The 13,610-nt window shown below is 38.6% G+C and overlaps 1 protein-coding gene across 31 annotated transcripts in view; it reads left to right on the forward strand.

The window, feature by feature from the left end:
• Ktn1 (kinectin 1) overlaps positions 1 to 13,610 on the forward strand; it is an 89,845-nt gene that overhangs the window by 13,930 nt on the left and 62,305 nt on the right. For 26 of the 31 annotated variants that reach the window (XM_029541888.1, XM_029541893.1, XM_029541887.1 and 23 more), the window contains exons 2-5: positions 1,952 to 2,505; positions 5,463 to 5,600; positions 8,090 to 8,266; positions 11,235 to 11,365. In XM_029541888.1, coding sequence (XP_029397748.1) covers positions 1,983 to 2,505; positions 5,463 to 5,600; positions 8,090 to 8,266; positions 11,235 to 11,365 — 969 coding nt within the window. In that variant the 5' untranslated portion in view covers positions 1,952 to 1,982. The remainder of the gene's footprint in view (positions 1 to 1,951; positions 2,506 to 5,462; positions 5,601 to 8,089; positions 8,267 to 11,234; positions 11,366 to 13,610) is intronic. The other 5 variants (XM_029541890.1, XM_029541895.1, XM_029541909.1 and 2 more) reach the window with 1 other exon arrangement.

The raw sequence follows: 13,610 nt of genomic DNA on the forward strand, positions 1-13,610 counted from the left end.
ATGAGCCACCATGTGGTTGCTGGGATTTGAACTCCGGACCTTCAGAAGAGCAGTTGGGTGCTCTTACCCACTGAGCCATCTCACCAGCCCCAAGCCTGGTTTTTATGGAGTGCTGGAGATCAAACCCCAGGGCTTCATGCCTGCTAGGCCTACTGACAGATCCATCCTAAGCCTCAGAGTTTGACTTGTTTAATTATCTCAAGACTGTTAATTAAAGAGCTTAGATATTTTTCAATTATTGTATGTTAAATGTGCGAAAGTTGGGACTGGGGAGATGGTTTAGTGGTTAAGAACATGTATTGCTCTTGGAGAGGACTCAAGTTTGGTTTCCACATCAGGTGGCAGACCTGTAATCCTTGCTCCAGGAAATGTGATGCTTCTGACCATTGAGGACATCTATATTTAAGTGCACATATATACACATATGCACATAACACATAATAATCTTTTCAAAAGTACAAAAGGTAATTAACTTGCTTCAATTTGCTTTATTGTAAGTATGTCATAGGTTACAATTATATCTGTGTTATGTGTACTGTCCTTTTCCACAACATATTGGAGGTAACATAAGATTATAAACTATTGGGCTGGAGAGATGGCTCAGCAGTTAAGTGCACTGACTGCTCTTCCAAAGGTCCCGAGTTCAAATCCCAGCAACCACATGGTGGCTCACAACCATCCGTAATGAGACCCGATGCCCTCTTTTAGGGTGTCTGAAGACAGCTACAGTGTACTCACATATAATAAATAAATAAATTAAAAAAAATAAAAAAAGATTATAAACTACCATGTAGAATATACATTCATATATATGCATATATATATCCCCAGATAGATATGGATATATATGTAGAATCTAAACTCTCAAGTCACTTTTACTTTTACTTTTACGTTCTGTAGACACTCTGGGCGTTGAGTTGTGTGGTGTCTGTGTTTGAGGCAGATGTGGCCGGGCAAGCAGACTGTCCCTTCAGGCAGCCATTGAGTCATCACAGATAGTAGATCTTGGGGCTGCCACTGAGGCAGAGCCTTTAGAAGACAGATGATGATGCATGCTGACTTGCCTCATGCATGAAGGTCAGAGGCTTTGTGGAAAGTGTATGCTTTGTGTTGTGATGGCAGGTGCTGCGTCACATCATTGTGGGTTTTTAAAAACTTGTTTCCATAGTCTTGCTGTATCCCATTACATTTTTTTTTTTTCAGGCTGCTTATTAGAGGAATAAAGATGCTAGCAGTTGTCTTAACCACCTCTGTCTTTCCCTTCTTTAAAAAGTTTGGTACTTTTTTTTTTTTCTCCCTGAGATAAGTTTCTCTGTGAAGCCCTGGCTGTCTTGGAACTTAGAATGTAGACCAGGCCGACCTTAAACTCAGAGATCTACCTGCCTCTGCCTCTCAAGTGCTGGGATTAAAGGTGTGGGCCACCACCACTGGCTCTAAAAGTTTACAACTTTTAATGACAAAAGTATGTTGGTAATTGCTAATACATCTTTAATTTCACATGTTTTATAAGTAGCATCTGTTAGCGTTATCTACTTGAAGGGGGACTAAGTATTAAAGCAAGCACCGAAATTGAGTCTTAGGTATAGTCTATGGTAGAGCACGTTGGGGTGTTCTGGGTTCAACTTCTAGCAGTACTTGTCATGACAGTCATTCACCTGCTACCCTGCTAAAAAGAGGGCAGTGGAGAAGACACGCCCTCTTCGCCCCCTACCCCCTTTTAGAGTCTTGTCACATGCTGTGAGAAGGGAAGGATCTGTCATACTTCTCACTAACTACCCATTTCCCTTTATAGTATAGTTCAGGTGTAGGCAACAGAGCCATGGTTTAAACAGCTAGCCTGTTTTGTGTTCTGAGTAAGATCGGATTAGCTAGCAGTTAGGGCAGGGTGCTAGCAGTTTACTTATTTATATAACCGACTGTTTTCTCTGTCATTGTTGCCTCCCCTATTTAGATTCTGCACAGACTCTTGTTAAGAGAAGACCATGGAGCTGTACGAGTCAACGTATTTTGTTGTCCTTATCCCTTCAGTAGTTATTACCATCATTTTCCTTTTCTTCTGGCTTTTCATGAAAGAGACATTATATGATGAAGTTGTTGCAAAACAAAAAAGAGAGCAAAAGCTGATTTCTACAAAAACAGATAAAAAGAAGGCAGAAAAGAAGAAGAATAAAAAGAAAGAAATCCAGAATGGGACTCTTCATGAATCTGATTCTGAGCAGGTACCTCGGGACTTTCAATTATCCGATGCTTCACCCGTGGAGGATGACCAGTTTGTACCTACTCCGCTGAATGTGGCAGAAACTTCCAGTAGTGTTAGGGAAAGAAAGAAGAAGGAGAAAAAACAAAAACCTTCACTTGAAGAGCAGATCATCAAAGAAAGTGATGCATCAAAGATTCCAGGCAAAAAAGTGGAGCCTGTCCTAGTTACCAAACAGCCGGCCCCACCCCCCGAAGCAGCTGCCCTGAAGAAGAAAGCAGGGCAGAAGAAGTCTAAAAATGGAAGCGGTACATAGTCTTTTTAACTCATTGCATGATTATGTGTAGTGACTCTGAAACAGATCCTTCACCTCACTGATTGCTTTCGTTAACATGAGTTGCTGATAAAAATGACCAGGAATAGACACTTTAAATTTCATCTATAACTATATAAAAGATTCGTTGGAAATTTATAAACCTGAGGTTGGTGGCTTATAAGGGCTTGTAGTTATTGACAGGGACATATTAGTGAATCAGTGTGATAGGAGTTGAAAAGGTGAAACATTGTTTCTCACTTTTGATTCAGTTTTCAAACATTTACATATCTGTAAGCACTGGGCCTTCAGAGATGAATCATATAGCAGCTGTAGAAACTAGCATAACAAGTCATGATGGTGGAAAAAGATCACATGATTTGTGTGTGTGTGTGTGTGTGTGTATATATATATATACACACACACACAAACATATACACATATACGCCCATGTATATAGGTACATACACATACATATATGTATTTACAAATAAGTATTGAAAATACTTGAAAAATGATTGTGTCTGTGAAAGTATATGAAAGAATGTCTTTTCAATATGGACAGTTAAAATTGTCATTATTTTGTAGATAGTACAGTACAACAATTTACATAGCATTAACATATATATATATATATATTTTTTTTTGTTTTTGTTTTTGTTTTTGTTTTTTGTTTTTTGTTTTTTTTTTGTTTGTTTGTTTTTTCGAGACAGGGTTTCTCTGTGTAGCCCTGGCTGGCCTGGAACTCACAAATCCGCCTTCCTCTGCCTCCCGAGTGCTGGGATTAAAGGCGCGCGCCACCACACCCGGCAACATATATATTTTAAGTAATCTTAAAAATCTTAAAAATCGAGGTGTTTAAAGTATACAGGAGGAGTCTGTGGGTTATACTGAAATACAGTGTCATTTTCTGTAACGGAGCTGAGCAGTCTCAGGCTTGGGTATTGGTGGTGCATTCTAGAATGTGTTTTCCTCCTGGATGTCAGAGGACAAGTATACAGTGGAAAGTTTCTGCGAAATGTCACATGGTATGTAGAGCTGCAGAGAGGTGGCACCGTATGAAGGGACTGAAATCCGTTGTGTGTCCTTATTTACAGTGTTAATGATTACATTGGACTTAAAAGGCTTGCTTGCAGCTATGACCACATATGCTACCAGAGAAACAATAGTGAACACTGCATGCCTTAGGAAGGAGAATGTGTAGGTCAGTGATAAAATGTGATTTATGTAGATGTATGGAAGAAATAATATAAATGCAGAAGCCAAAGCAACAGTAATTCATGGAATTTGTGGGTAAGGGGTTTACAGAGGAGGCTGTGCCTAAGCTGTCTTTAGGGCTGAGTCACTTTACGAAGTAAATACTGGGTCTCACTCTGTGTGGACAGAAAGCTACTTGTTAGGGCTCAGGGGAGATATGTGACTCCAGAGTATTGTTAAGAGTGTAGTGAACAAAGCTGAAAAGGTCATGATGGGTCTTGTAAGCCACCATAGGAAATGGGTCTTAGGTTAGTTACTATTGGAGAGTTTAGTCAGGTTAATACAGTCAGGTTCATCGATCTGTTGGTGGTCTGTCTGCCTGTCTATCTTATCTATCAAGTATACTGTAGAGGAATGGTAATTTAAGGGATGTTTGCATTTGACTTTTATGTATAATGTATGTGTATGTATGTGTGTGTGTGTGTATATATATATACATATATATATATATATATATATATATATGTATATATATATATGTGTGTGTGTGTGTGTAAAATTTATATATATAATTTATCTTTATTATATGTACCTATAAATACGAATATTTGGCTACATGTCTGTCTGTATACCACTTGCATTCCTGGTGCTCTCAGAAGCTAGAAGAGGATGTCAGATTTCCTGGAACTGGAGTTTCAGATGATTGTGAGCCATCATGTGGGTCCAGGGAACAGAACCTAGTTTCTCTGCAAGAGCAAAAAGTACTCATACCTACTGAGCCATCTCTCCAGCCTCTGTTTAGATTTTTATCTTAGAAAGAGCTCTTGGAAAGAATTTATGAGAACAGATTCTATGGGGCATTTTCATATAGGCAGAAAGACGGACTCTTGAAACAGAGTTAATCAGGGCCAGAATGTGGTAGAGAGGTGCACAAAATAACAATGACAAGACCAACTTCATAGCAGTGTGGGGGATAAGGAAGGTCAGAACAAAGGGGCTGGGACTCTAAGTTAGGTTAGGTTTGGCAAACTGCTGTCTGAGCTAACTCACCCTGGATTGTGTTGCCAAGACTAGCCTTGTGTTCACAGAGACCGCCCAGCCAGTCTCATGCCCAGCTGGAAAAAAGATTTTTTTTTTAAAGATTTTATTTATTTATGTCATGAATGTGAGTGCATTGTTAGTGTCTTCAGACACACTAGAAGAGGGCATCGGATCCCATTACAGATGGTTGTGAGTCACCATGTGGTTGCTAGGAATTGAACTCAGGATGTCTGGAAGAGCAGCCAGTGCTCTTAACCTCTGAGCGATCTCTCCAGCCTGGAATTTTTTTTTTTTAATTGCAGTAAAATTTGGGACAAATTTGAGATAATCTTTTATTGGAGTGGGCGAGATAAAAATTAGGCTGCAGTTAGTGGTCTGTAGAAATGAAAGTACCTTTTTTTTTTTTTTTTTTTGTCCATATAGAAAGGAATGGATATGGAGTGTGGGAATTGCTCCAGTAGAGGAGGTTTTTATCTTTAAAATGATAGGTGACCATACTGTGGGCTGGGAATGGCTCTGAAATGAGAGAAAAGGGCCACATACATTAAAGATTTGATATTGTAGAGTAAGAAAGCTGGGATGAGATGTTTGTAGAGACAGATTAAATATAAGACTAAACTTTTTGTAGTTAAAGCATTGTAGAAATAATTTTTTCTTTTTTGGTGTGTTCATTATTTGCTCTAAAGATTTTTCCTCCACTTATATTTAATAAAGATGAGCAAGATAAAAAGGTGGAAATGCTGATGGCACCTTCAAAAAAGCCAGACGTGTTGCTTTCCCATCAAGACACTAAACAAGAAGGTGGACTAGGAAAGAAGAAAGGCTTGTCAAAGAAGCAAAAGTCAGAAAATGGTGAGATGTGTGGATGTGTTTTATGAATGCCAATTATTGAGCGGTGTGGGCAGCAGCTCTGGAGATCCATGTGCTCTTTAGTTCCTGCCTTCGTGTGCATTGTGGCCACTGGGATGCTAATTCAAGTCTAAAGTGCTCTGCAACCCGTACTTGCATTGCTTTAGTACATATGCTAAGAATGCTTGTGTTTAAATCTGTAATTTTAAAAGGGCAGAACATTTGTAAATATTCATAGGTTTGAAAAATAAGTTTGTACAAGCTATATAGAATAAAAGTATTTCCCAAATATTTACACTTAAATTTTCCCAAGTATCATATTTTTTATTATAATTACTAACCTGTTAATCAGGCTCACTAATAATTTTTTAAAAGTTATTTATTTTGGTGTTTTGTCTCATGCTGCTCAGGCTGTTTTCTAACTCACCATGTAGTTGATTTGAGGATGACATTGAACTTCTGGTTTTCCTGCCTCCTGCTCCCCAATGCTCTGTAGGGGTGTGATTACCAAGCCTGGTTGGTTGGTGTGCTAGATGAGCACTCTCCCAACTGAGCTATGTCACCAGCTCCAGAAAAGGTCTTCAATGTGACATGCTCACTGTGAAGTTCCATGTATATTTATATGTGAATGTCTGTACATCTCTGTGTCCCTTTGATCATATATATCCCTTCCATCCTGCCTTGTCTTTTTTTTTTTTTTTTTTTTTTTTTTTTAGGTATCTTCCGACCTTGTTTCTCTGTGTAGCCCTGGCTGTCCCGGAATTCACTCTGTAGACCAGACTGACCTTGAGCTCAGAAATTCACCTGGCTCTGCCTCCAAAGTGCTGGGATTAAAGGCGTGCGCCACCACCGTCCAGCTCATCCTTCCTTGTCTTAATGTCTCTCCTTGTTCTCTTCCTTTTTTTTTTGTTTTTGTTTTTGTTTTTGTTCTCTTCCTTTATAGTTGTGCTTCTACTTTCAAGTTAGTTTTTAAAAATGAGAGAATACATGTAATATTCATGCTTTTAAAATATCAGTTGAAAATAATTCACATATGTTAGATCTGCATTACCCTGCATTTCTTATTCTTTCCTGTATAACTTTTGCATGTGTTGATGGCAGGCATCCAGTTAAAAGTGACAGAACAGTCTGATATATTTCAGAATTCACCAGAGAAAGCTTGACTCTAAATTGATGGAGATGAAATAGAAGTGCTTTCACAAATCGTGCTGGGCTGTCACATTACACAGTGGCTAGAAAACTTAATTTGGAAAGAGAAATAATAAAATTTGATTTCCATTAAAATTATGATGTATCAGACAAGTTATGAGACAGGATTGCCTGCATATATTTGATACAATAAACTTTACCAACTTTAAGTAATACATAGGAATTATTAACACAAAACTCCTTATGGAGAAGGCTGTATAAGATCAAATCCAGGGCCTTCTATATGCATGTGAGGTAAATGATTTACCACCAGGCTGCATCCTCATGCCCAAAAGTTTGGTTGTGAAGGAATGCAGTGAGATTTTCATCTCAGTATAGATATTTGTTATCTCTAAACAGCATATTCTTGTTCAGCTTCTTAGTAGAATTTCTTACATTGGGAGAAAACACAACATTGAGAGTAGAATCTGTAGGCTTCCCTCCATTTCTTCTCCTTTCTGTGGACTGTGTAACTTTGGTTTTCCTGGAACTCATTTATGTAGAACAGGCTGGCTTCAAACCCAGATAATCTGTCTCTGCCTCCGGAGTGCTGGGACCAACTGCTTGTGCCACTGTATCTAGCCCTTCCTGTGCTCTTGATACGCTTAGTAAGGTGTGCTGTAGAAATTAAAGGCATGCCTATTGGAAGGAGAAACTATTGCAAGCAAAAATGACTGAGTTTATACCTAGCCTAGGAAAGAAACTGAATTTAAAATGATCACATGTGGGCTGGAAAGTGTACAGAAAGCTGTGGTTTAATCCCCAGAAATACTGAAACTTGACATGGAGGTGGGTGCCTGGGTCATCAGAAGTTTAGAGTCATCCTGGGCTGCATATAATTCAGTATCATCATAAATAAAACTGGACTTCTTAAGAGCACTAATGCGATGAAGTAGGTTATTGTCTGTTCAGACAGAGACATGGCTTGGTGTTGTAGCACAGCTATAGTTTCATCTTTCAGAAGACTGAGGCATGGTTATTCTGTGTTCAGGATCATCCTGGGATGCATTGTGACATCTCATCTCTGAAAGATTAAACAAGAGTTAAGTAGCAAAAGGGCAGATTTAAAGCGTTTTCAGCACTATTAGAGAAGATACACTACCCATTTAAGATGACTTGAATGATTTCAGAATATTAAACTGATACATTAGAAATCATGTTAATTGTGAAGTGGGAATTTGAAACTAAATTGAGCTAATAAGAGATTTTAGGATCACTGCATTTGTAATTAGATTTAAGTGTGCTTGTATATTGTTTAATTACTTCGTTTTAACAACTTAGTAACTATGATGTTCTTTCTTAAGTTGCAGGCTTGGTGGACGAGCCCCTTATTCATGCAACTACTTACATTCCTTTGATGGATAATGCTAACTCAAATCTCATGATGGATAAGAGAGAAATTATTGATATGATTAAACCTGATCATGTAGAAGGAATCCAGAAATCTGGAACAAAAAAGCTGAAGATTGAAACTGACAAAGGTAGTATGCAAAGTGTTGTGATCTGTCGTGTTGTAAAATTAGGGTTTTGAGTCTTGGCCTGTTGCACATTTTCTCATAAGATCAATGTATTGGAAAAGGTCAACGAATATCCTTGAGGTAAAAGACTTACTGTAGTTCTCTAGTCCAGGGCTTCTTAACTTTTAAACACTTGACCATCTTTTGCTTGAGAAATTTTTATGCAATCCTAGGTATATAAAATTGGTATAACAAGAAAGCATTTATTGTTAATAAATCAAAGGAATTTGTTTCAAAACAATTCTTTGGTATACATATATAATTTTACCATTTGTTAAAGTTATAAGGAAATTTGTATTCTAATGAGATGGATAGGATAGGCTTGTTTTTTTTTTTTTTTTTTTTAACTTTTTTATGGTTTATTTTTAATTTTATGTGTTTTTGATGTTTTGCCAACCTGTGTGTCTGGGTGAGAGTTTTGGATCCACTGGAGTTACAGACAGTTGTGAACTGCTGTGTTGTTGCTGAAGACTGGACCCTGATCCTCTACGAGAGGAGCCAATGTTCTTAAATGCTGAACTATCTCTCTAGCCCAGACTTGTTTATTTTTTACATAAAGAATTAAATGTTAATTAAGTATTTGTTATTGCAGAACATCTGTATCTTTTTCTGCGTTGGTATTTTAATTTTTAAAATCTGTGCTGAAGAGTTGTTTCATATAAATATGTAGTACAGAATGATAGAAGTACATTGAGGGCCACTTCAGAAATGATTGAAAATTCTGTCATAATTTTAAACCAAGTTCATTTGACATTAAAAAAAAAAAAACTAAAAAAGCCTGAAACCTAAAGTAGTCAACTGAAATAGCATTTAAAAAGAATCAGACATCCTAACAATGCAATCCCGAGATAGACGACTTTGATGTTCACTTGCTGAAGAATGATGATAGGAAAGTACTAGTCATCATTTTCTGTAATTAAACTATTGTTTCTATAAGAGCAGCGGAGTTCTAGGTACTGTAAAGACACTGCAGTTGTTTCAGACACTGTACTGTTTTTTGTTTGTTTGTTTTTTTGTTTTTCTGTTAATTGGACACAAGCTAGCATTTAGGAAGGACCCTCAGTTGAGAAGGTGCATCTTTCGTCAGACTGTCCTGTATGTAGGGGAGTCTATGGAGTATCTTTTTGATAGATCTGGACAGGTCCAGCCTTCTGTGGGCAGTGATACCCTGGGAAGATAAGGCTGAACAAGCCATAGGGAAAAAGCCAGTAAGCAACTTTTCTCCTGACTTGAGTGATAGACTAATGTAGAAGTTTGTAAATGTCAGAAGAAGGTGTATGATCTCTAATAACTGGAGTTACAGATGACTTTGAGTCTGCATGTGGGTGCTGGGAATTGAACCCTGGCTCTTTGGAAGAGTAGCTGGTGCTTTTAACTACTGAGTCATCTCTCTAGCCCCTATAATAAATAGACTGTTTTAGCTGGACCATAATCCTGTACTTGTAATACTCTGGAGAGTGAGAAAGAGGATTCTAAATTCAGTACTAACCGGGGCTATATAAAGAGATACTGTCTCAATGTATATTTAAGAGCAGTTTTACGTTCATATCAAAACTGAGTAGGGCTGGTGAGATGGCTCAGCAGGTAAGAGCAACCGACTGCTCTTCAGAAGGTCCTGAGTTCAAATCCCAGCAACCACATGGTGGCTCACAACCATCCGTAACAAGATCTGACTCCCTCTTCTGGAGTGTCTGAAGACAGCTACAGTGTACTTACATATAATAAATAAATAAATCTTAAAAAAAAAAACCCAACCAACCAATCAAACAAAAAAACCCTGAGTAAATGGGGTGTAGGGATGACTCGTTTTTTTAGAGCACTGGCTGCTCTTGTACAGGAGCCAGGTTCAATTCCTGGCACCCACATGGCAGCTCACATTGGTCTCTAACTCCAGTTCCAAGGCTTCTGCTACCCTCACTCAGACATACATGCAGGCAAAACACTAAAAAACATAAAAAATTATTTTAGCCGGGCGTGGTGGCGCACTCCTTTAATCCCAGCACTTGGGAGGCAGAGGCAGGTGAATTTCTGAGTTTGAGGCCAGCCTGGTCTACAGAGTGAGTTCTAGGGCAGCCAGGGCTATACAGAGAAACCCTGTCTTGAAAAACCAAAAATAAAAAAATAAAAAAATAAAGAATTGAATAGAAAAGGCAGAATTTTCATTCCACACATGCCCAGGGTTATCTTTTAAAACATAATGCAGCTGACACGTAAAACAGGCTTAGGGCGGCTGCTGAGGAGAAGTTCCATGAGGAAAGGGAGTTTCTCAGGGGCCCTGGAGGATTAGAGTAGGTGAAGCTAAGAGATGTTTTAAGGTCAACACTGCTTTATATTTGACCAGAAGCAGACTGCATTGTTACAATTATTCCAGAGTCATTTCTCATCTGTGGAGTTTGGTTTACTCAGGATTAATAAGGAAATGAGGCTATTGCGAGCAGGCTACACCTGCTCCAGGTGCTAGCATCTAGTAAATGCTTACATGGTTTTAAGAGTGAGGGTAGGACTAGTGAGGTAGTCTTAGGAGGTAAAGGTACTCGCTGCCAAGCCGGGCAACCTGAGTTCAAGCCTTGGGACTCATGGCAGGAACGAACCATCTCAGACAAGTTGTCATCTGACGTGTGCTCCGCTCCCAAACAAACAAACAAACAAACAAACAAGTAAATGGAATAAAATGTAAGAGCATATTGGTAGTTTAGTATTCTGCAGTCTGGGAAAACGTTTAGTTAATGTAAGTTTTTCATGTTACAGACGACAAGCATTATTTTTTTTTCTCTTTTGACTAAAGTAGCTATTGTTACTTGACCTAAAGTCTGTTTTCTTGTGGTTATTGACTTTATTTAAGGTCAGGGATTTTTTTTTTTATGTTTACATTTGTTCAAATTATTGCTTGTGTTTCTAATGCTAACTTTGCCCCCCTTTGTTTATAATTAAGAAAATGCTGAAGTGAAATTTAAAGATTTCCTTCTGTCCTTGAAGACTATGATGTTTTCTGAAGATGAAGCTCTTTGTGTTGTAGACCTGCTGAAGGAAAAGTCTGGTGTGATAAAAGATGCTTTAAAGAAGGTAAGCAGTGCCGGGCAGTGGTGGCTCAAGCCTTTAATCCCAGGACTTGGGGAGCAGAGGCAGGCGGATTTCTGAGTTGGAGGCCAACCTGGTCTACAGAGTGAGTTCCAGGACAGCCAGGGCTACACAGAGAAACCCAGTCTCGAAAAAAACCACAAAAAACCTCCCAAAACAAAACAAACAAAACCAAAACCAAACAAACAAAAAACAAAAACCCAACCAACCAAACAAAAAAAACAAAAAACAAAAAAAAATAAAGAAGGTAAGCAGCTTTGATTGGCACAGTTGTGAACAGTTTCTAAAAGTTTACCAAGTTAGACACGCTGTAGTAGTCATTTATATTCCTGTTCTTAATATCCTTACAACCACATCTAAGTGTTCTGGAATGCTTTAGAAATTATTTCATATATATTCATGCTAATTTATGAACTTGTTTAGACAACCATTCTTTGAGTTATCTGCTGCTCTGTTAAAAGCTAATCGTTCAAATGGCTCTACAGTCATTTGGCTTTTTTTTTTTTTTTCCAGATTGATTTATTTTATGTATATGAGTACACTGTCGTTGTCTTCAGACACACCAGAAGAGGGAATCAGATACCATTACAGATGGTTGTGAGACATCGTGTGGTTGCTGGGAATTGAACTCAGGACCTCTGGAAGAGCAGTCAGTGCTCTTAACTACTGAGCCATCTCTCCAGCCCAGTCATTTGGCTCTTCACTAAGTTGGATTATGCTTTGCTTTAGTTAGAAGTCTTGATGAAGTAATACCAGATGATTTCTAGATACAAAACAGATAGTAAATACTTTGTAATTGAAGATTATACATCGGAAAGACCCAGAACCTTTTGTTCGGGGTTAGAATTTCTCTCTGTGTGTAATGTTTCTTTCCAAGAATACATGGTTTTGGGCTGGGAAGATAACTTTAGTCCATAAAGTTCTTGATACACAAACCTGAGAGTTTGAGTTTGATCTTAGAACCAGCTGCTGGGTATATGACTGGCCACCATCATTTCGTGGTTTCTGATCTCCAGGGACTCCTGTAAAACACTGGATGTTGTGGCATGTGTGGCATGTGCCTGTAGTCTCCGTGCTGGGGAGATAGAGGAAGGAACAGCCCTGGGGACAGTTTGTGCTCCTCACTAGTTTTGCTAGCTAGCCAGCCCCGCTGAATTAGTGAGCCCCAGAACAAAGAGAACCCCTGTCTCAGATAAAAAACAAAACCAACAGCAACAAAACAACCCAAGGTTGATGGCTATCCTGAGAAATAATATCTTAGGGTGACCACCTCTGACGCTCCGACCCCTACTACTCTTTATGGATAACTCCCCTCCCCCACGTCTGACAAAAATTAAAAAACAAACAAACAAACAAAAAAAACCACATCAAACCCCCCAAAACAACAAAGTCAAAAACATGTAAAATAAATAAATAAATAATTAAATAAATAAAGAACCTCAAAAATAAATCGCCATGCACCTAACGTAGTTTTTATGGTTCATGTTCACCATGTATACTGTTGCATATCTTTTGTCATATAGAAAAGGGCCAACTTCCTGTTAGCTTGTATAAGAGATGACCTGGTGTCTGGTATTCAGTGTTAGATGGCTGACTAAATTTTCTTTATTTTCAATCATGGTGCACACACGCATGTCGTCCTCATCTACCTACTTAGGTGGGTTTCTAACACAGTTGGATTTTATCTTGAAGACCACTCTAGCCTGCGTCACCACCCGTCACCCGCAGTAGTCTGATTTGGCTTTTCCTTAGAGCACTCATCTGTTTGCTATGTGCCTGTGAGGTGGTCATGGAGACGCAGACAGGTTATCCCCTCGCTGTTAGACCCGTTAGCGCTTCTCTCTGCATGTAGCCTAGTATACTTTTCATTATTTTTTCCTTTGTAGCTGTGTTTAGTGACATTTTTCTTAACTTTCATTGCATTTCCCTAGAACTAGCTCTTCTCTGGTTCTTCTACCACAAGCCTCTTCTCTCTCCTCCTTGCCAGTATCACTTTTTCAAGTGTGCCTTACTTGATAACTCATTATTTTAGAGCTGTTCTGTCAGAAACTGTGGACTTTTTCTTGTCACAGCAATCAAAGCCTGTCCATACTTCAGAGTATGTTAACATTACACTCAGAAATGCTGATGTGTTATATTGTAGTATGCTAGCTGGACTGTGGTTTTAAAGGTGAAGTTTGTAAGGCAATCAGCAGATATAAGTGATTTTAAATATAACTCAGATTGCTCT

Source organism: Mus pahari, chromosome 8, assembly GCF_900095145.1.
Source record: "Mus pahari chromosome 8, PAHARI_EIJ_v1.1, whole genome shotgun sequence".
Classification (NCBI taxonomy): Eukaryota; Metazoa; Chordata; class Mammalia; order Rodentia; family Muridae; genus Mus; species Mus pahari.